The sequence below is a fragment of the Coregonus clupeaformis genome, chromosome 21 (assembly GCF_020615455.1).
Source record: "Coregonus clupeaformis isolate EN_2021a chromosome 21, ASM2061545v1, whole genome shotgun sequence".
Taxonomy (NCBI): domain Eukaryota; kingdom Metazoa; phylum Chordata; class Actinopteri; order Salmoniformes; family Salmonidae; genus Coregonus; species Coregonus clupeaformis.
Window position 1 is genome coordinate 45,599,075 of NC_059212.1, and position 20,992 is coordinate 45,620,066.

Below are 20,992 nucleotides of genomic sequence, written 5' to 3' on the forward strand. Positions count from 1 at the left end.
TGGTAAACAGGCTCTAGTCTCCACTGGCTATCTGGTAAACAGGCTCTAGTCTCCACTGGCTATCTGGTAAACAGGCTCTAGTCTCCACTGGCTATCTGGTAAACAGGCTCTAGTCTCCACTGGCTATCTGGTAAACAGGCTCTAGTCTCCACTGGCTATCTGGTAAACAGGCTCTAGTCTCCACTGGCTATCTGGTAAACAGGCTCTAGTCTCCACTGGCTATCTGGTAAACAGGCTCTAGTCTCCACTGGCTATCTGGTAAACAGGCTCTAGTCTCCACTGGCTATCTGGTAAACAGGCTCTAGTCTCCACTGGCTATCTGGTAAACAGGCTCTAGTCTCCACTGGCTATCTGGTAAACAGGCTCTAGTCTCCACTGGCTATCTGGTAAACAGGCTCTAGTCTCCACTGGCTATCTGGTAAACAGGCTCTAGTCTCCACTGGCTATCTGGTAAACAGGCTCTAGTCTCCACTGGCTATCTGGTAAACAGGCTCTAGTCTCCACTGGCTATCTGGTAACAGCAGGCTCTAGTCTCCACTGGCTATCTGGTAAACAGGCTCTAGTCTCCACTGGCTATCTGGTAAACAGGCTCTAGTCTCCACTGGCTATCTGGTAAACAGGCTCTAGTCTCCACTGGCTATCTGGTAAACAGGCTCTAGTCTCCACTGGCTATCTGGTAAACAGGCTCTAGTCTCCACTGGCTATCTGGTAAACAGGCTCTAGTCTCCACTGGCTATCTGGTAAACAGGCTCTAGTCTCCACTGGCTATCTGGTAAACAGGCTCTAGTCTCCACTGGCTATCTGGTAAACAGGCTCTAGTCTCCACTGGCTATCTGGTAAACAGGCTCTAGTCTCCACTGGCTATCTGGTAAACAGGCTCTAGTCTCCACTGGCTATCTGGTAAACAGGCTCTAGTCTCCACTGGCTATCTGGTAAACAGGCTCTAGTCTCCACTGGCTATCTGGTAAACAGGCTCTAGTCTCCACTGGCTATCTGGTAAACAGGCTCTAAAGGCTCCACTGGCTATCTGGTAAACAGGCTCTAGTCTCCACTGGCTATCTGGTAAACAGGCTCTAGTCTCCACTGGCTATCTGGTAAACAGGCTCTAGTCTCCACTGGCTATCTGGTAAACAGGCTCTAGTCTCCACTGGCTATCTGGTAAACAGGCTCTAGTCTCCACTGGCTATCTGGTAAACAGGCTCTAGTCTCCACTGGCTATCTGGTAAACAGGCTCTAGTCTCCACTGGCTATCTGGTAAACAGGCTCTAGTCTCCACTGGCTATCTGGTAAACAGGCTCTAGTCTCCACTGGCTATCTGGTAAACAGGCTACACTCTACTCTCCACTGGCTATCTGGTAAACAGGCTCTAGTCTCCACTGGCTATCTGGTAAACAGGCTCTAGTCTCCACTGGCTATCTGGTAAACAGGCTCTAGTCTCCACTGGCTATCTGGTAAACAGGCTCTAGTCTCCACTGGCTATCTGGTAAACCAGGCTCTAGTCTCCACTGGCTATCTGGTAAACAGGCTCTAGTCTCCACTGGCTATCTGGTAAACAGGCTCTAGTCTCCACTGGCTATCTGGTAAACAGGCTCTAGTCTCCACTGGCTATCTGGTAAACAGGCTCTAGTCTCCACTGGCTATCTGGTAAACAGGCTCTAGTCTCCACTGGCTATCTGGTAAACAGGCTCTAGTCTCCACTGGCTATCTGGTAAACAGGCTCTAGTCTCCACTGGCTATCTGGTAAACAGGCTCTAGTCTCCACTGGCTATCTGGTAAACAGGCTCCTAGTCTCCACTGGCTATCTGGTAAACAGGCTCTAGTCTCCACTGGCTATCTGGTAAACAGGCTCTAGTCTCCACTGGCTATCTGGGTAAACAGGCTCTAGTCTCCACTGGCTATCTGGTAAACAGGCTCTAGTCTCCACTGGCTATCTGGTAAACAGGCTCTAGTCTCCACTGGCTATCTGGTAAACAGGCTCTAGTCTCCACTGGCTATCTGGTAAACAGGCTCTAGTCTCCACTGGCTATCTGGTAAACAGGCTCTAGTCTCCACTGGCTATCTGGTAAACAGGCTCTAGTCTCCACTGGCTATCTGGTAAACAGGCTCTAGTCTCCACTGGCTATCTGGTAAACAGGCTCTAGTCTCCACTGGCTATCTGGTAAACAGGCTCTAGTCTCCACTGGCTATCTGGTAAACAGGCTCTAGTCTCCACTGGCTATCTGGTAAACAGGCTCTAGTCTCCACTGGCTATCTGGTAAACAGGCTCTAGTCTCCACTGGCTATCTGGTAAACAGGCTCTAGTCTCCACTGGCTATCTGGTAAACAGGCTCTAGTCTCCACTGGCTATCTGGTAAACAGGCTCTAGTCTCCACTGGCTATCTGGTATACAGGCTCTAGTCACCACTGGCTATCTGGTAAACAGGCTCTAGTCTCCACTGGCTATCTGGTAAACAGGCTCTAGTCTCCACTGGCTATCTGGTAAACAGGCTCTAGTCTCCACTGGCTATCTGGTAAACAGGCTCTAGTCTCCACTGGCTATCTGGTAAACAGGCTCTAGTCTCCACTGGCTATCTGGTAAACAGGCTCTAGTCTCCACTGGCTATCTGGTAAACAGGCTCTAGTCTCCACTGGCTATCTGGTAAACAGGCTCTAGTCTCCACTGGCTATCTGGTAAACAGGCTCTAGTCTCCACTGGCTATCTGGTAAACAGGCTCTAGTCTCCACTGGCTATCTGGTAAACAGGCTCTAGTCTCCACTGGCTATCTGGTAAACAGGCTCTAGTCTCCACTGGCTATCTGGTAAACAGGCTCTAGTCTCCACTGGCTATCTGGTAAACAGGCTCTAGTCTCCACTGGCTATCTGGTAAACAGGCTCTAGTCTCCACTGGCTATCTGGTAAACAGGCTCTAGTCTCCACTGGCTATCTGGTAAACAGGCTCTAGTCTCCACTGGCTATCTGGTAAACAGGCTCTAGTCTCCACTGGCTATCTGGTAAACAGGCTCTAGTCTCCACTGGCTATCTGGTAAACAGGCTCTAGTCTCCACTGGCTATCTGGTAAACAGGCTCTAGTCTCCACTGGCTATCTGGTAAACAGGCTCCTACTCTCCCACTGGCTATCTGGTAAACAGGCTCTAGTCTCCAATGGCTATCTGGTATACAGGCTCTAGTCACCACTGGCTATCTGGGTAAACAGGCTCTAGTCTCCACTGGCTATCTGGTAAACAGGCTCTAGTCTCCACTGGCTATCTGGTAAACAGGCTCTAGTCTCCACTGGCTATCTGGTAAACAGGCTCTAGTCTCCACTGGCTATCTGGTAAACAGGCTCTAGTCTCCACTGGCTATCTGGTAAACAGGCTCTAGTCTCCACTGGCTATCTGGTAAACAGGCTCTAGTCTCCACTGGCTATCTGGTAAACAGGCTCTAGTCTCCACTGGCTATCTGGTAAACAGGCTCTAGTCTCCACTGGCTATCTGGTAAACAGGCTCTAGTCTCCACTGGCTATCTGGTAAACAGACTCTAGTCTCCACTGGCTATCTGGTAAACAGGCTCTAGTCTCCACTGGCTATCTGGTAAACAGGCTCTAGTCTCCACTGGCTATCTGGTAAACAGGCTCTAGTCTCCACTGGCTATCTGGTAAACAGGCTCTAGTCTCCACTGGCTATCTGGTAAACAGGCTCTAGTCTCCACTGGCTATCTGGTAAACAGGCACTAGTCTCCACTGGCTATCTGGTAAACAGGCTCTAGTCTCCACTGGCTATCTGGTAAACAGGCTCTAGTCTCCACTGGCTATCTGGTAAACAGGCTCTAGTCTCCACTGGCTATCTGGTAAACAGGCTCTAGTCTCCACTGGCTATCTGGTAAACAGGCTCTAGTCTCCACTGGCTATCTGGTAAACAGGCTCTAGTCTCCACTGGCTATCTGGTAAACAGGCTCTAGTCTCCACTGGCTATCTGGTAAACAGGCTACACTCTACTCTCCACTGGCTATCTGGTAAACAGGCTCTAGTCTCCACTGGCTATCTGGTAAACAGGCTCTAGTCTCCACTGGCTATCTGGTAAACAGGCTCTAGTCTCCACTGGCTATCTGGTAAACAGGCTCTAGTCTCCACTGGCTATCTGGTAAACAGGCTCTAGTCTCCACTGGCTATCTGGTAAACAGGCTCTAGTCTCCACTGGCTATCTGGTAAACAGGCTCTAGTCTCCCACTGGCTATCTGGTAAACAGGCTCTAGTCTCCACTGGCTATCTGGTAAACAGGCTCTAGTCTCCACTGGCTATCTGGTAAACAGGCTCTAGTCTCCACTGGCTATCTGGTAAACAGGCTCTAGTCTCCACTGGCTATCTGGTAAACAGGCTCTAGTCTCCACTGGCTATCTGGTAAACAGGCTCTAGTCTCCACTGGCTATCTGGTAAACAGGCTCTAGTCTCCACTGGCTATCTGGTAAACAGGCTCTAGTCTCCACTGGCTATCTGGTAAACAGGCTCTAGTCTCCACTGGCTATCTGGTAAACAGGCTCTAGTCTCCACTGGCTATCTGGTAAACAGGCTCTAGTCTCCACTGGCTATCTGGTAAACAGGCTCTAGTCTCCACTGGCTATCTGGTAAACAGGCTCTAGTCTCCACTGGCTATCTGGTAAACAGGCTCTAGTCTCCACTGGCTATCTGGTAAACAGGCTCTAGTCTCCACTGGCTATCTGGTAAACAGGCTCTAGTCTCCACTGGCTATCTGGTAAACAGGCTCTAGTCTCCACTGGCTATCTGGTAAACAGGCTCTAGTCTCCACTGGCTATCTGGTAAACAGGCTCTAGTCTCCACTGGCTATCTGGTAAACAGGCTCTAGTCTCCACTGGCTATCTGGTAAACAGGCTCTAGTCTCCACTGGCTATCTGGTAAACAGGCTCTAGTCTCCACTGGCTATCTGGTAAACAGGCTCTAGTCTCCACTGGCTATCTGGTAAACAGGCTCTAGTCTCCACTGGCTATCTGGTAAACAGGCTCTAGTCTCCACTGGCTATCTGGTAAACAGGCTCTAGTCTCCACTGGCTATCTGGTAAACAGGCTCTAGTCTCCACTGGCTATCTGGTAAACAGGCTCTAGTCTCCACTGGCTATCTGGTAAACAGGCTCTAGTCTCCACTGGCTATCTGGTAAACAGGCTCTAGTCTCCACTGGCTATCTGGTAAACAGGCTCTAGTCTCCACTGGCTATCTGGGTAAACAGGCTCTAGTCTCCACTGGCTATCTGGTAAACAGGCTCTAGTCTCCACTGGCTATCTGGTAAACAGGCTCTAGTCTCCACTGGCTATCTGGTAAACAGGCTCTAGTCTCCACTGGCTATCTGGTAAACAGGCTCTAGTCTCCACTGGCTATCTGGTAAACAGGCTCTAGTCTCCACTGGCTATCTGGTAAACAGGCTCTAGTCTCCACTGGCTATCTGGTAAACAGGCTCTAGTCTCCACTGGCTATCTGGTAAACAGGCTCTAGTCTCCACTGGCTATCTGGTAAACAGGCTCTAGTCTCCACTGGCTATCTGGTAAACAGGCTCTAGTCTCCACTGGCTATCTGGTAAACAGGCTCTAGTCTCCACTGGCTATCTGGTAAACAGGCTCTAGTCTCCACTGGCTATCTGGTAAACAGGCTCTAGTCTCCACTGGCTATCTGGTAAACAGGCTCTAGTCTCCACTGGCTATCTGGTAAACAGGCTCTTAGTCTCCACTGGCTATCTGGTAAACAGGCTCTAGTCTCCACTGGCTATCTGGTAAACAGGCTCTAGTCTCCACTGGCTATCTGGTAAACAGGCTCTAGTCTCCACTGGCTATCTGGTAAACAGGCTACACTCTACTCTCCACTGGCTATCTGGTAAACAGGCTCTAGTCTCCACTGGCTATCTGGTAAACAGGCTCTAGTCTCCACTGGCTATCTGGTAAACAGGCTCTAGTCTCCACTGGCTATCTGGTAAACAGGCTCTAGTCTCCACTGGCTATCTGGTAAACAGGCTCTAGTCTCCACTGGCTATCTGGTAAACAGGCTCTAGTCTCCACTGGCTATCTGGTAAACAGGCTCTAGTCTCCACTGGCTATCTGGTAAACAGGCTCTAGTCTCCACTGGCTATCTGGTAAACAGGCTCTAGTCTCCACTGGCTATCTGGTAAACAGGCTCTAGTCTCCACTGGCTATCTGGTAAACAGGCTCTAGTCTCCACTGGCTATCTGGTAAACAGGCTCTAGTCTCCACTGGCTATCTGGTAAACAGGCTCTAGTCTCCACTGGCTATCTGGTAAACAGGCTCTAGTCTCCACTGGCTATCTGGTAAACAGGCTCTAGTCTCCACTGGCTATCTGGTAAACAGGCTCTAGTCTCCACTGGCTATCTGGTAAACAGGCTCTAGTCTCCACTGGCTATCTGGTAAACAGGCTCTAGTCTCCACTGGCTATCTGGTAAACAGGCTCTAGTCTCCACTGGCTATCTGGTAAACAGGCTCTAGTCTCCACTGGCTATCTGGTAAACAGGCTCTAGTCTCCACTGGCTATCTGGTAAACAGGCTCTAGTCTCCACTGGCTATCTGGTAAACAGGCTCTAGTCTCCACTGGCTATCTGGTAAACAGGCTCTAGTCTCCACTGGCTATCTGGTAAACAGGCTCTAGTCTCCACTGGCTATCTGGTAAACAGGCTCTAGTCTCCACTGGCTATCTGGTAAACAGGCTCTAGTCTCCACTGGCTATCTGGTAAACAGGCTCTAGTCTCCACTGGCTATCTGGTAAACAGGGCTCTAGTCTCCACTGGCTATCTGGTAAACAGGCTCTAGTCTCCACTGGCTATCTGGTAAACAGGCTCTAGTCTCCACTGGCTATCTGGTAAACAGGCTCTAGTCTCCACTGGCTATCTGGTAAACAGGCTCTAGTCTCCACTGGCTATCTGGTAAACAGGCTCTAGTCTCCACTGGCTATCTGGTAAACAGTCTGTTCTGCTGATACTCTGTCTCTCCTACTCTGTAGCTCAGCTGGTAGAGCACAGCGCTTGTAACGCCAGGGTAGTGGGTTCGATCCCCGCGACCACTTATACTTAAAAATGTATGCACACATGACTGTAAGTCGCTTTGGATAAAAGCGTCTGCTAAATGGAATATTATAATTATTATATACTCTTCTCCTATCGGCAGGGTTAAGACTTTTATCTTTACCCATCTCTAACAACACCGCTACAGAAATGGATTAGAATTTAGTGCTGTAATGTTTTCATACAGTTTTAATGTATAGTATTTCATAATGATATATGGGGGGGTTTACCTCCTTTTTAACTGTCCATCTCCTAGCCTATAATTGTCTACTGATACCACCATTACTTAAAGAATTTCAACCAAAAGCTTTTTAAAAAGTTTTTTCAACATACTGAACATATTGCTCGCCATATGGGCCAGACGGCATGGGGTTCAAAATCACCAGTGATTGGGTCAGACCTTCTCCCTCAGATCGCTGACTAACTACAATACTAATAGATTGATGCTGAATGGGTGGTAGGTGGAGGCTAAAGCAGAGTGATGCTGAATGGGTGGTAGGTGGAGGCTAAAACAGAGTGATGCTGAATGGGTGGTAGGTGGAGGCTAAAGCAGAGTGATGCTGAATGGGTGGTAGGTGGAGGCTAAAGCAGAGTGATGCTGAATGGGTGGTGAGTGGAGGCTAAAGCAGAGTGATGCTGAATGGGTGGTGAGTGGAGGCTAAAGCAGAGTGATGCTGAATGGGTGGTAGGTGGAGGCTAAAGCAGAGTGATGCTGAATGGGTGGTGAGTGGAGGCTAAAGCAGAGTGATGCTGAATGGGTGGTAGGTGGAGGCTAAAGCAGAGTGATGCTGAATGGGTGGTAGGTGGAGGCTAAAGCAGAGTGATGCTGAATGGGTGGTAGGTGGAGGCTAAAGCAGAGTGATGCTGAATGGGTGGTAGGTGGAGGCTAAAGCAGAGTGATGCTGAATGGGTGGTAGGTGGAGGCTAAAGCAAAGTGATGCTGAATGGGTGGTAGGTGGAGGCTAAAGCAGAGTGATGCTGAATGGGTGGTAGGTGGAGGCTAAAGCAGAGTGATGCTGAATGGGTGGTGAGTGGAGGCTAAAGCAGAGTGATGCTGAATGGATGGTGAGTGGAGGCTAAAGCAGAGTGATGCTGAATGGGTGGTAGGTGGAGGCTAAAGCAGAGTGATGCTGAATGGGTGGTAGGTGGAGGCTAAAGCAGAGTGATGCTGAATGGGTGGTAGGTGGAGGCTAAAGCAGAGTGATGCTGAATGGGTGGTAGGTGGAGGCTAAAGCAGAGTGATACTGAATGGGTGGTGGGTGGAGGCTAAAGCAGAGTGATGCTGAATGGGTGGTGGGTGGAGGCTAAAGCAGAGTGATGCTGAATGGGTGGTGAGTGGAGGCTAAATTAGAGTGATGCTGAATGGGTGGTGAGTGGAGGCTAAATTAGAGTGATGGGAGGAGCAAGAAGGAGCCATAAACACCCTCTTAGTATAGAACTAATGAAGCACAGTAATACTGTAGTAATACTGTAGTAATACTGTAGTAATACTGTAGTAATACTGCACTTGTGGAAAATACAGTAGAACACTGTGTGGAATGTGAAAAAAAGTAATTAAAAGTAATAAAATATTACCATCACATTACCATAGTGTCAGTCAATGCTCTTTGATCTGAGAAGAAAACACCAGCAAGAAGTTATAAAAATGTAAATGAGAATGTTAATTTTGTTTTCCTAGCTTTTGGACTCTTGAAAAAGTAGTCAAATTGTAAAGAAGTGGAATGAACGGTTCACTATGGGAGCTCTTTGTAGAAAAAAAGACATCTTTAAATGGTTGAACTAGTGAGAAATATATGTGATTATTGAAAAATTATGTGAGTTTGCTATCATCCTAAATTAACACATTTAACTATTTTTAAGATACTGAATTTTTCTTGTGGTCCTCTGTAGCTCAGTTGGTAGAGCATGGCACTTGCGACACCAGGATCGTGGGTTCGATTCCCGGGACCACCCATACGTAAAATGTATGCACGCATGACTGTAAGTCACTTTGGATGAAAAGTGTCTGCTAAATGGCACATATTATTATTATTATATATATATAATATCTAATTAATTTATATTATGCTACTTTCCAGTATGTTTTAATATATTACACAAGATGATGTTTTGACCCCATCGATTTGGGGGAAATTACACCTTGGTGATGTTTAGTATACAAGTTTAAAGTCAACACGATGACCACCCTTAAAGTATATCGATATCTTTGGTTTTGTACTGTTGATTTGGTCATACCCGCAGGACATAGAACGTAGCTATCATTTTCTTTCTCAAATGGCACGGAGAATTCTGGGAGATCTTTCGATAATAGTCTCTGGCCATACACCAATACACGGATTTGACAGTCAAACTAGCAGCCAACCACTGTCACTGCTGGTATCCTATGGCGGGTCATGATTCGTTGAACTTAACTAACAGAAAAAAAAGTGTTTTGTTCCCTTTCCGGGATGGCAGCCTCCTGAAATCAAACATCCGACATTTCAAGTTCTACAAGTTCTCATCTAATAAATCATGTATAGGTTATTCCAAGTTTCCGTGTGGCCTTTGTACAGTCGTGGTCAAACGTTTTGAGAATGACACAAGTATTGGTCTTCACAAAGTTCGCTGCTTCAGTGTTATGATATATTTTTGTCAGATGTTACTATGGTATACTGAAGTATAATTACAACCATTCCATAAGTGTCAAAGGCTTTTATTGACAATTACATTAAGTTTACGCAAAGAGTCAATATTTGCAGTGTTGACCCTTCTTTTTCAAGACCTCTGCAATCCGCCCTGGCATGCAGTCAATTAACTTCTGGGCCACATCCTGACTGATGGCAGCCCATTCTTGCATAATCAATGCTTGGAGTTTGTCCGAATTTGTGGGTTTTTGTTTGTCCACCCGCCTCTTGAGGATCGACCACAATTCTCAATGGGATTAAGGTCTGGGGAGTTTCCTGGCCATGAACCCAAAATGTTGATGTTTTGTTCCCCAAGCAACTTAGTTATCACTTTTGCCTTATGGCAAGGTGCTCCATCATGCTGGAAAAGGCATTGGTCGTCACCAAACTGTTCTTGGATGGTTGGGAGAAGTTGCTCTCGGAGGATGTGTTGGTACCATTCTTTATTCATGGCTGTGTTCTTAGGCAAAATTGTGAGTGAGCCCACTCCCTTGGCTGAGAAGCAACCCCACACATAAATGGTCTCAGGATGCTTTACTGTTGGCATGACACAGGACTGATGGTAGCACTCACCTTCTCTTCTCCGGACAAGGTGTTTTCCGGATGCCCCAAACAATCGGAAAGGGGATTCATCAGAGAAAATGACTTTACCCCAGTCCTCAGCAGTCCAATCCCTGTACCTTTTGCAGAATATCAGTATGTCCCTGAAGTTTTTCCTGGAGAGAAGTGGCTTCTTTGCTGCCCTTCTTGACACCAGGCCATCCTCCAAAAGTCTTCGCCTCACTGTGCGTGCAGATGCACTCACACCTGCCTGCTGCCATTCCTGAGCAAGCTCTGCACTGGTGGTGCCCCGATCCCGCAGCTGAATCAACTTTAGGAGAAGGTCCTGACGCTTGCTGGACTTTCTTGGGCGCCTTGACGCCTTCTTCACAACAATTGAACCTCTCTCCTTGAAGTTCTTGATGATCCGATAAATGGTTGATTTAGGTGCAATCTTACTAGCAGCAATATCCTTGCCTGTGAAGCCCTTTTTGTGCAAAACAATGATGACGGAACGTGTTTCCTTGCAGGTAACCATGGTTAACAGAGGAAGAACAATGATTTCAAGCACCACCCTCCTTTTAAAGCTTCCAGTCTGTTATTCTAACTCAATCAGCATGACAGAGTGATCTCCAGCCTTGTCCTTGTCAACACTCTCACCTGTGTTAACGAGAGAATCACTGACATGATGTCAGCTGGTCCTTTTGTGGCAGGGCTGAAATGCAGTGGAAATGTTTTGGGGGGATTAAGTTCATTTTCATGTGAAAGAGGGACTTTGCAATTAATTGCAATTCATCTGATCACTCTTCATGACATTCTGGAATATATGCAAATTGCCATCATCAAAAATGAAGCAGCAGACTTTGCGAAAATTTGTATTTGTGTCATTCTCAAAACCTTTGACCACGACTGTATAATGTACGTTTAAACAGTGATAAACCCCAAACGTTTTGTCCCCATTCTATTGATTTCAACGTGATATCGATATGAGTGATTGACAAAACAGTGTTGCCTTTCCCTTTCTGCTGGTGACCCCCCCCCCTATCAAAATGCAACACTCTGAACAGCTGACTGTTCTGCAGGTTGTCCTGTGACCAGTGATGTAAAAATATCTCAACTTTCTATGTGTTTTTTGCTGTTGTGTTAGTTTCAACAACGAGTACAACCGGATTTCCCCCCTGATCGATATGAGTAATTTATTGCCACTTGTCAAACCAACAGGGTTTTTGGTGCGTGTGAAAAATGTATGCACTCACTAACTGTAAGTCGCTCTGGATAAGAGCGTCTGCTAAATGACTAAAATGTAATGTAAATGTAAATATGCAGTTTATAAGGTGCTCGCTTAATAAAACACGAGTAATATGATTACTATTGTGGCACATGTAGATAGTACATTTTATATTTAGTTTTTTTTTTTTTGACATTTGGCTATTTATAATAATAATAATAATAATAATAATAATAATAATATTTATCAAAAGTTATTGTCAACAGGAAGCAGCGACAGCATCATTATCAACTTATTATTTAGGAATACAAATGGAACTTTCAACATTAATTTCCAATAATATTCTACTTAAATCAGGTAAAAACTGCTGAATGAGTCCAAAAACGTGAAAAACGGGTTTACCTTGCCTACCAATGGGGGACTAAAATAGATCCTAGTAAAGAAACAAACAACAGTGATTAGAGTGACAGTATTTACCTCCATACACCCCGCCTGGTTCCTGTCTCCTTCTCCCTGCCTCCCCTCTCTGCTCTGGCCTGCAGACCCCAGCCTCTTCTCCTCCCTGAAGCTCTGCTCCAACAGCTTCTTGTTCAGCAGACGGGCTGCGTTCTCTGCCAGGTTGTACCCAGGCGGGGCAGACAGGTCCTGGCGTATACTGAGCACCTCTGGTGTCCTCTCCCCCCCTGTTCCCCCCGGCCCTCCCTGAGCCTCTACTATCAGCTGCACCGGGCTGGGAGAGCGCCCACGGACATTCCTCAGGAACTCCTGGGCGGCACCGAGCGACCTGGGGTCTTTGGGGTCTGAGGGGGTTAGGCTGGGTACCCCTGACCCCGCGGGAGGTGAGGGATCAGGGGGAGCGGGGCGGGTGCGGCTTGGGGACTTGGTGAATTTGGACTGCAGGGCTTCGTACGCTACTGGGGTGTGGTCTATGATGTTGAAGAGGCTGGACAGGCCGTCGTTGATGGTGGTGTGGACCGGAGAGTCCCTGGTGGTGGTGGAGCGAGCCCATGCCGACTCAGAGGCTCCCTGTTATTAAACATATAACACACATGTAGAGGCAGCTGACTACAACAATACATACATCAACATGACTGAGGATTAAAAAAGTGTAAAAAAAAGTACTTGTTATTACCTTCTGGGGGGTGGTGGGGGTCGGGGCCCTGGGGCCGGCCGCGAAGCTGGAGGAGGCCCCTACGGGGAGGTCAGCCTTCGATGACGTCGACGGCTTCCTCTGGAGCTTAGGGGAGCCGTACTTAGGAGAACAACATGTCCGCTCGAACTTGGACTGGACCACGGGGGAGTACTGCATCTTGCGGATGTTTCGGGAGGGGGAGGAGATGGGGGTTGAGCCTCCTCCTGTAGGGGTGAGGCAGCGGTGGGGGGAGCTGGTGAGGGTGCGTAGGATGTCTGTCTGTAAGCCCACACTGATGGTCAGAGTGGTCTGGGTACCCCGAGTGGTGAAACCGTTGGTCTGACACGCCGTGTCTCGGAGCTATAGGTTGAGAAGATGAAGTTGTAGAAATTAGAAGAATAAAATACATCTAAATTGACTGGATGTAAGATACCCTTGACATTTTGTTTAATATATATATATTATATATATTTAATATATATATTCAGATAGGTGTATTTATGAAAATACAAAGAACATGGTTCCAATACAAGTAGAATGACAGGTGCAGGTTAGGAACCCCAAAACAGGGTTTACTGTGCCTTCGGAAAGTATTCAGACCCCTTGACCTTTTCCACATTTTGTTAGTTTACAGACTTATTCTAAAATTGATTAAATAGTTATTTTCCCTCATCAATCTACACACAATACCCCGATAATGTCAAAGCAAAAACAGGTTTTTAGAAATGTTTGCAAATGTATTAAAGATAAAGAACTGAAATATCATATTTACATACAGTACCAGTCAAAAGTTTGGACACACCTACTCATTCAAGGGTTTTGCTTTATTTTTACTATTTTCTACACTGTAGAATAACAGTGAAGACATCAAAACTATGAAATAACAAATATGGAATCATGTAGTAACCAAAAAAGTGTAAAACAAATCAAAATATAAAATATATTTTAGATTATTCAAAGTAGCCACCATTTGCCTTGATGACAGCTTTGCACACTCTTGGCATTCTCTCAACCAGCTTCACCTGGAATGCTTTTCCAACAATCTTGAAGGAGTTCCCACATATGCTGAGCACTTGTTGGCTGCTTTTCCTTCACTCTGCGGTCCAACTCATCCCAAACCATCTCAATTGGGTTGAGGTCGGGTGATTGTGGAGGCCAGGTCATCTGATGCAGCACTCTATCACTCTCCTTCTTGGTCAAATAGCCCTTACACAACCTGGAGGTGTGTTGGGTCATTGTCCTGTTGAAAAACAAATGATAGTCCCAACTAAGCGCAAACCAGATGGGATTGCGTATCGCTGCAGAATGCTGTGGTAGCCATGCTGGTTATGTGTGCCTTGAATTCTAAATAAATCACAGACAGTATCACCAGCAAAGCACCCCCACACCATAACACATCCTCCTCCATGCTTCACCGTGGGAACCATACATGCAGAGATCATCTGTTCACCTACTCTGCGTCTAACAAAGACACGCGGTTGGAACCAAAAATCTCAAATTTGGACTCATTAGACCAAAGGACAGATTTCCACCGGTCTAATGTCCATTGCTCGTGTTTCTTGGCCCAAGCAAGTCTCTTCTTATTATTGGTGTCCTTTAGTCGTGGTTTCTTTGCAGCAATTCGACCATGAAGGCCTGATTCACGCAGTCTCCTCTGAACAGTTGATGTTGAGATGTGTCTGTTACTTGAACTCTGTGAAGCATTTATTTGGGATGCAATTTCTGAGGCTGGTAACTCTAATGAACGTATCCTCTGCAGCAGAGGTAACTCTGGGTCTTCCTTTCCTGTGGCGGTCCTCATGAGAGCCAGTTTCATCATAGTGCTTGATGGTTTTTGCGACTGTACTTTCAAAGTTTATGACATTTTCCATATTGACTGACCTTCATGTCTTAAAGTAATGATGGACTGTCGTTTCTCTTTGCTTATGTGAGCTGTTCTTGCCATAATATGGACATGGCCTTTTACCAAATAGGGCTATCATCTGTATCCCAACCCTACCTTGTCACAACACAACTGATTGGCTCAAACGCATTAAGAAGGAAATAAATTCTGCAAATTAACTTTTAACAAGGCACACCTGTTAATTGAAATGCATTCCAGGTCACTACCTCATGAAGCTGGTTGAGAGAATGCCAAGAGTGTGCAAAGCTGTCATCAAGGCAAAGGGTGGCTACTTTGAAGAATCTGAAATATAAAATATATTTTGATTTGTTTAACACTTTTTTGGTTACTACATGATTCCGTGTGTCCAAACTTTTGACTGGTACTGTAAGTATTCAGACCCTTTACTCAGTACTTTGTTGAAGCACCTTTGGCAGCGATTACAGCATCGGGTCTTCTTGGGTATGACGCTACAAGCTAGGCACACCTGTATTTGGGGAGTTCCTCCCATTCTTCTCTGCATATCCTCTCAAGCTCTGTCAGGTTAGACGGGGAGTTTCGCTCTGGCTGGGCCACTCGTGCTGGCTGGACCACTTAAGGACATTCAGAGACTTGTCCCAAAGCCACTCCTGCGTTGTCTTGGCTGTGTGCTTAGGGTCATTGTCCTGTTGGAAGGTGAACCTTCGCCCCAGTCTGAGGTCCTGAGCGCTCTGGAGCAGGTTTTCATCAAGGATCTCTCTGTACTTTTCTCCGTTCATCGTTCCCTCGATCCAGACTAGTCTCCCAGTCCCTGCCGCTGAAAAACATCCCCACAGCATGATGCTGCCACCACCATGCTTCACCGTAGGGATGGTGCCAGGTTTCCTCCAGACGTGACGCTTGGCATTCAGGCCAAAGAGTTCAATCTTGGTTTCATCAGACCAGATAATCTTGTTTCTCATGGTCTGAGAGTCATTTAGGTGCCCTTTGGCAAACTCCAAGCAGGCTGTCATGTGCCTTTAACTGAGGAGTGTATTCAGTCTGGCCACTCTCCCATAAAGCCCAGATTGGTGATGTAGAGACTTTTGTCCTTCTGGAAGGTTCTCCCATCTCAGCCAAGGAACTCTGTAGTTCTGTCAGAGTGGTCATTGGGTTCTTGGACACCTCCCTGAACAAGGTCCTTCTTTCCCGGTTGCTCAGTTTGGTCGGACGGCCAGCTCTAGGCAGAGTCTGGGTAGTTCCATATCTTTTCCATTTCCCAATAATGGAGACCACTGGGCTCTTGGAAATTGTTTTATACCCTTCCCCAGATATATGCCTCATCACAATTCTATCTCTGAGAACTACGGACAGTTTCTTGCATTTTACATTGACATTTTAGTCATTTAGCAGACGCTCTTATCCAGAGCGACTTAAGAGTAGTGAGTACATGAATTCATACTTTTTTGTACTGGTCCCCCGTGGGAATCGAACCCACAACCCTGGCATTGCAAGTGCTATGCTCTACAGCAGGGTTGCCCAACCCTGTTCCTGGAGAGCTACCCTCCTGTAGGTTTTCGCTCCAACCCCAGGTGTTACTAACCTGATTCATCTTATCAACCTGCTAATTATTAGAATCAGTTGTGCTAGATTAGGGATGGCGCAAAACACCTACAGGACGGTAGCTCTCCAGGAACTGGGTTGGGCAGTCCTGCTCTACAGTTTCTGCTCTGACATGCACTGTCAACTGTGGGACCTTATATAAACAGGTGTGTTTCTTTCTAAATCATGTCCAAACAATTGAATTGGCCGCAGGTGGACTCCAATCAAGTTGTAGTGACATCTCAAGGATGATCAAAGGGCATTGGATGCACCTGAGCTCAATTTGGAGTGTCATAGCAACGGGGTGCGAATACTTATGTAAATTAATATATGTAACATGTAAATTAGATATTTCTGTATTTCATTTTCTTTTTTAATAATATAATAATAAGCCATTTAGCAGACGCTTTTATCCAAAGCGACTTACAGTCATGTGTGCATACATTTTTACGTATGGGTGGTCCCGGGGATCGAACCCACTACCCTGGCGTTACAAGCGCCGTGCTCTACCAGCTGAGCTACAGAGGACCACAATAATAATAATAAATCTTGTACAGCATAAAAACATTGAGCATTGACATCCAGACATATCCTCCAACATAGCTCACTGGCTACAACACAGAACTACATGGGTTCACAAGCATAAGTAAATCACTTCCCAGTCTCACTTCCCAGTCTTAGAAACATGACACATAAAATGCGTCCAGCTTCTAGAATTGTAATTTCTACCAGAGATCCTAGCAAGCGTTTGTTCATCAGATGCTACCTCCAACATTGATTCTTCCCACTGTTTAAGAGTAGGAGTGACGTGACCCTTCCAAATTCTAAGGGTTACTCTAGCTGCTGTAACGAGACCAACAGTGATCAGTGCAAATTCCTCATTTATTACATTAGGTAACTCTGTTCTGTCGTCCAAGAGACATATTCTCGGTTAAACTGGAATTGTTAACCCCGACCATTCCTCCAGATATTTAAAAACATTCTTCCAGAAAAGTACCGCTAATGTACATTCCCATATTCTGTGTAAAAATGTCCCAGTGTCTTTTTGGAATTTTCCAACACAGAGAATTGTTGGTCAGACCCATCTTGTGAAGCCTTGCTGGGGTCCAATAAAACCTATGTAGTATCTTATACTGAGTAAGTTTCCCCTCTGTCTTTCATTTTCAATACATTTGCAAGAATTTCTAAAAACATGTTTTCACTTTGTCATTACGGTGTGTAGATGGGTGAGATTTATTTATTTTATTTAATCCATTTTGAATTCATTGCTTGGACACAACAAAATGTGTAATAAGTCAAGGGGTGTGAATACTTTCTGAAGGCAGAAAGATAAATTAAATAGAAAAGGTGAATTAAGTGAAATGTACAGCTAGATAAACAACAACTAGACAACAACAACAACAACAACAACAACAACGTCAACAACAACGTCAACAGACCTGTCTGTGTTGCTCCAGGAGGTCCGAGGTGCTGGGGCCTGAGCGGTAATTCCTAACGGAGAAAGCCACCTCCTTCATGTCATCACTGAGGTTCTGTGACAGCTCCAGAGACGAGGCGTACCCCACCGTGGGGATGGGACCCCCCCCAGGGGATCCCCGAAGTCCGCCTCCCAGTCCACCCCCACCCTCTAATATCTCATTATGACAGGTGGGGGGCCACCTACCATCACCAAACACCTCGTCTGGTACCCCTACACCCCCTAACCCGGGGGGATCCCCCACCTCACTGCCACCCCCCCGCCCCTTGGTCCCTTTGGGGTACAGGTAGTCCTGTTCGGGGGTTCCCGGGGGTCGGGTGGGGCTGTGGGAGACATGGACACTTGCCCCCCCTCCTCTGTTACCCCCGTTACCCCTGAGAGGGGAGTGCTGGCAGTGGGGAGGGGGTTCAGGGCTGGACAGGGTGTTAGTGGTCAGTGTAGCACTGGTGGTCAGAAACCACAAGGCTGGCTGGAATGGTTCTGGAATTCATAGAGAGAGAATTTAGAATGATTGGAATTTAGAATGATTCAAATAATTAGAATTAGAAGGGAAATAACAGTAAAACATTGGGCATGGTTCTGAATTTAGATTTTAAAAGCTTTATTGTCCACACACAATGTGGAAATTTGCTTTTTGGCTTCACCATAACATGACTGAAATGAAATATTGATATAGAGTTAGAAAATATATTTGCCACATTTGTCTTCACATTAACATGATTGCAATTCTAAAAACAAACAATGCTTTAACACACGTGGAGCATCAGCACCTGAAGTGGGCCGTTCTGCCCAGGCTTCCATGGGTGTGGGGGCGTGGTGGCCTGGTGTAGGGGAGGAGCCAGGGCCAGGGAAGCCCCACCCCTTACTGTTGAACTCCTCTATGTACTTCAGGTCATCAGGTGACAGGGGCGGGGTCACGTCATCATGGCCGCGGTCACCATGACGACTCTTGTCAGGCAGGAAGGGAGAGCTGTCCATCAGACGCTGGAAGTCACTCATAGAACAGACCGACTTAGCCCTGGAGACGAGAATAAAACATTAAACTATTACATTACAAAACAATGTTACAAGGACAGGATCAGAGAGGACAGAGAAGGACAGAAAGGAGAGAGGAGGAGAGAGGAGGAGAGAGGAGGAGAGAGGAGGAGAGAGGAGGAGAGAGTGATCATTACTACTGCCTCGATATTCTCTTACTAGAAGAAAGGTGTAGGTTGATACATTGACAGGTCTCCAAAGAGGTAGAGTAGAATTAGATGTATCTTTGATATATAAACAGTGTTTTTAAGCCTCTTCGTTTCTCCCAATTTCCTGAAACTCTTAAAATAACCTAAAAACACTTAATCTGCTATCCCAAAAAAATAAAGTTAATGCGTTTCATTTCATGAGGGATCACTTTAAAATGATTCAAAAATTAATTGTCAGGCTGCAATGACTTGGTTCATATCCTCTCCCAAAGAGACTATCCCTTTCACAGGAATCACCAGGGAATCTACTGTCACTTCTAGCAACAGAAAACAGAAGCAACAGTCCTTTATTTCCCCACTTAAATCCCAAATACAGAAAATACAGAAAGGCAGTCCTGAGTACACAATCGCCAAAGCAGAATGGCAGTCCTGAGTACACAACCGCCAAAGCAGAAAGGCAGTCCTGAGTACAAAACCGCCAAAGCAGAAAGGCAGTCCTGAGTACACAACCTCCAAAGCAGAATGGCAGTCCTGAGTACATAATCGCCAAAGCAGAATGGCAGTCCTGAGTACACAACCGCCAAAGCAGAAAGGCAGTCCTGAGTACACAACCGCCAAAGCAGAAAGGCAGTCCTGAGTACACAACCGCCAAAGCAGAAAGGCAGTCCTGAGTACACAACCGCCAAAGCAGAAAGGCAGTCCTGAGTACACAACCGCCAAAGCAGAAAGGCAGTCCTGAGTACACAACCGCCAAAGCAGAAAGGCAGTCCTGAGTACACAACCGCCAAAGCAGAATGGCAGTCCTGAGTACACAACCGCCAAAGCAGAAAGGCAGTCCTGAGTACACAACCGCCAAAGCAGAATGGCAGTCCTGAGTACACAACCGCCAAAGCAGAAAGGCAGTCCTGAGTACACAACCGCCAAAGCAGAATGGCAGTCCTGAGTACACAACCGCCAAAGCAGAATGGCAGTCCTGAGTACACAACCGCCAAAGCAGAATGGCAGTCCTGAGTACACAACCGCCAAAGCAGAATGGCAGTCCTGAGTACACAACCGCCAAAGCAGAAAGGCAGTCCCGAGTACACAATCGCCAAAGCAGAAAGGCAGTCCTGAGTACACAACCGCCAAAGCAGAATGGCAGTCCCGAGTACACAACCGCCAAAGCAGAATGGCAGTCCTGAGTACACAACCGCCAAAGCAGAAAGCATAGCTGTTGTAACCAGTACAATGGTAGTCCGTCTAGGTAAATTGGAAACATTACCAGTAATTATATGACCTTTATTTATCCAGGTACGCTATTGACAACACTTCCACTAACTAAGGATACTGTACGTTGAGGTAAACAGAAAGAAGATATTTACCTGAGCAGGCTACCACAGCCCATGTGACCATTACAATGAGGGCCTGTCTAGATAAGTGCAAACAGTACCCGTAGTTCTATGGTAAGTGAACAGGTAAACCCCCTTACCTGAGCAGACTGCCAAAGCCCTCCTCCTCCTGGTACATTGGGTCCTCTCTGTCTGGGATCTCATTCAGAGCCTGAAACAACATACACTGACATCTTAGTGCTGGGCTGGAAGAAAAACCTGCACTGGGCCAGTATTGAAGAACACTGCCTTCATCTCAACATAAGACCACTTTCAGGTCTGAAAGTGGCACCCTATTCAGGTCTGAAAGTGGCACCCTATTCAGGTCTGAAAGTGGCACCCTATTCAGGTCTGAAAGTGGCACCCTATTCAGGTCTGAAAGTGGCACCCTATTCAGGTCTGAAAGTGGCACCCTATTCAGGTCTGAAAGTGGCACCCTATTCAGGTCTGAAAGTGGCACCCTATTCAGGTCTGAATGTGGCACCCTATTCAGGTCTGAAAGTGGCACCTTATTCAGGTCTGAAAGTGGCACCTTATTCAGGTCTGAAAGTGGCACCTTATTCAGGTCTGAAAGTGGCACCCTATTCAGGTCTGAAAGTGGCACCCTATTCCTTACATAGTGCACCACTTTTGACCAGGACCCATATTTGTATTTGTATTTATTATAGATCCCCATTAGTTCCTGCCAAGGCAGCAGCTACTCTTCCTGGGGTTTATTATGGATCCCCATTAGTTCCTGCCAAGGCAGCAGCTACTCTTCCTGGGGTTTATTATGGATCCCCATTAGTTCCTACCAAGGCAGCAGCTACTCTTCCTGGGGTTTATTATGGATCCCCATTAGTTCCTGCCAAGGCAGCAGCTACTCTTCCCGGGGTTTATTATGGATCCCCATTAGTTCCTGCCAAGGCAG

The 20,992-nt window shown here is 46.5% G+C and overlaps 1 protein-coding gene across 1 annotated transcript in view; it reads right to left on the reverse strand.

Annotated features, from left to right (window-relative positions):
• The window catches only part of LOC121534513 (microtubule cross-linking factor 1-like), a 179,070-nt gene that overhangs the window by 23,083 nt on the left and 134,995 nt on the right, over window positions 1–20,992 (reverse strand). Inside the window, exons 14-18 of the mRNA XM_045206049.1 lie at window positions 20,184–20,254; window positions 18,302–18,549; window positions 17,494–18,011; window positions 12,613–12,972; window positions 11,958–12,506 (exon numbers count right to left, since the gene is read on the reverse strand). Coding sequence (XP_045061984.1) covers window positions 11,958–12,506; window positions 12,613–12,972; window positions 17,494–18,011; window positions 18,302–18,549; window positions 20,184–20,254 — 1,746 coding nt within the window. The remainder of the gene's footprint in view (window positions 1–11,957; window positions 12,507–12,612; window positions 12,973–17,493; window positions 18,012–18,301; window positions 18,550–20,183; window positions 20,255–20,992) is intronic.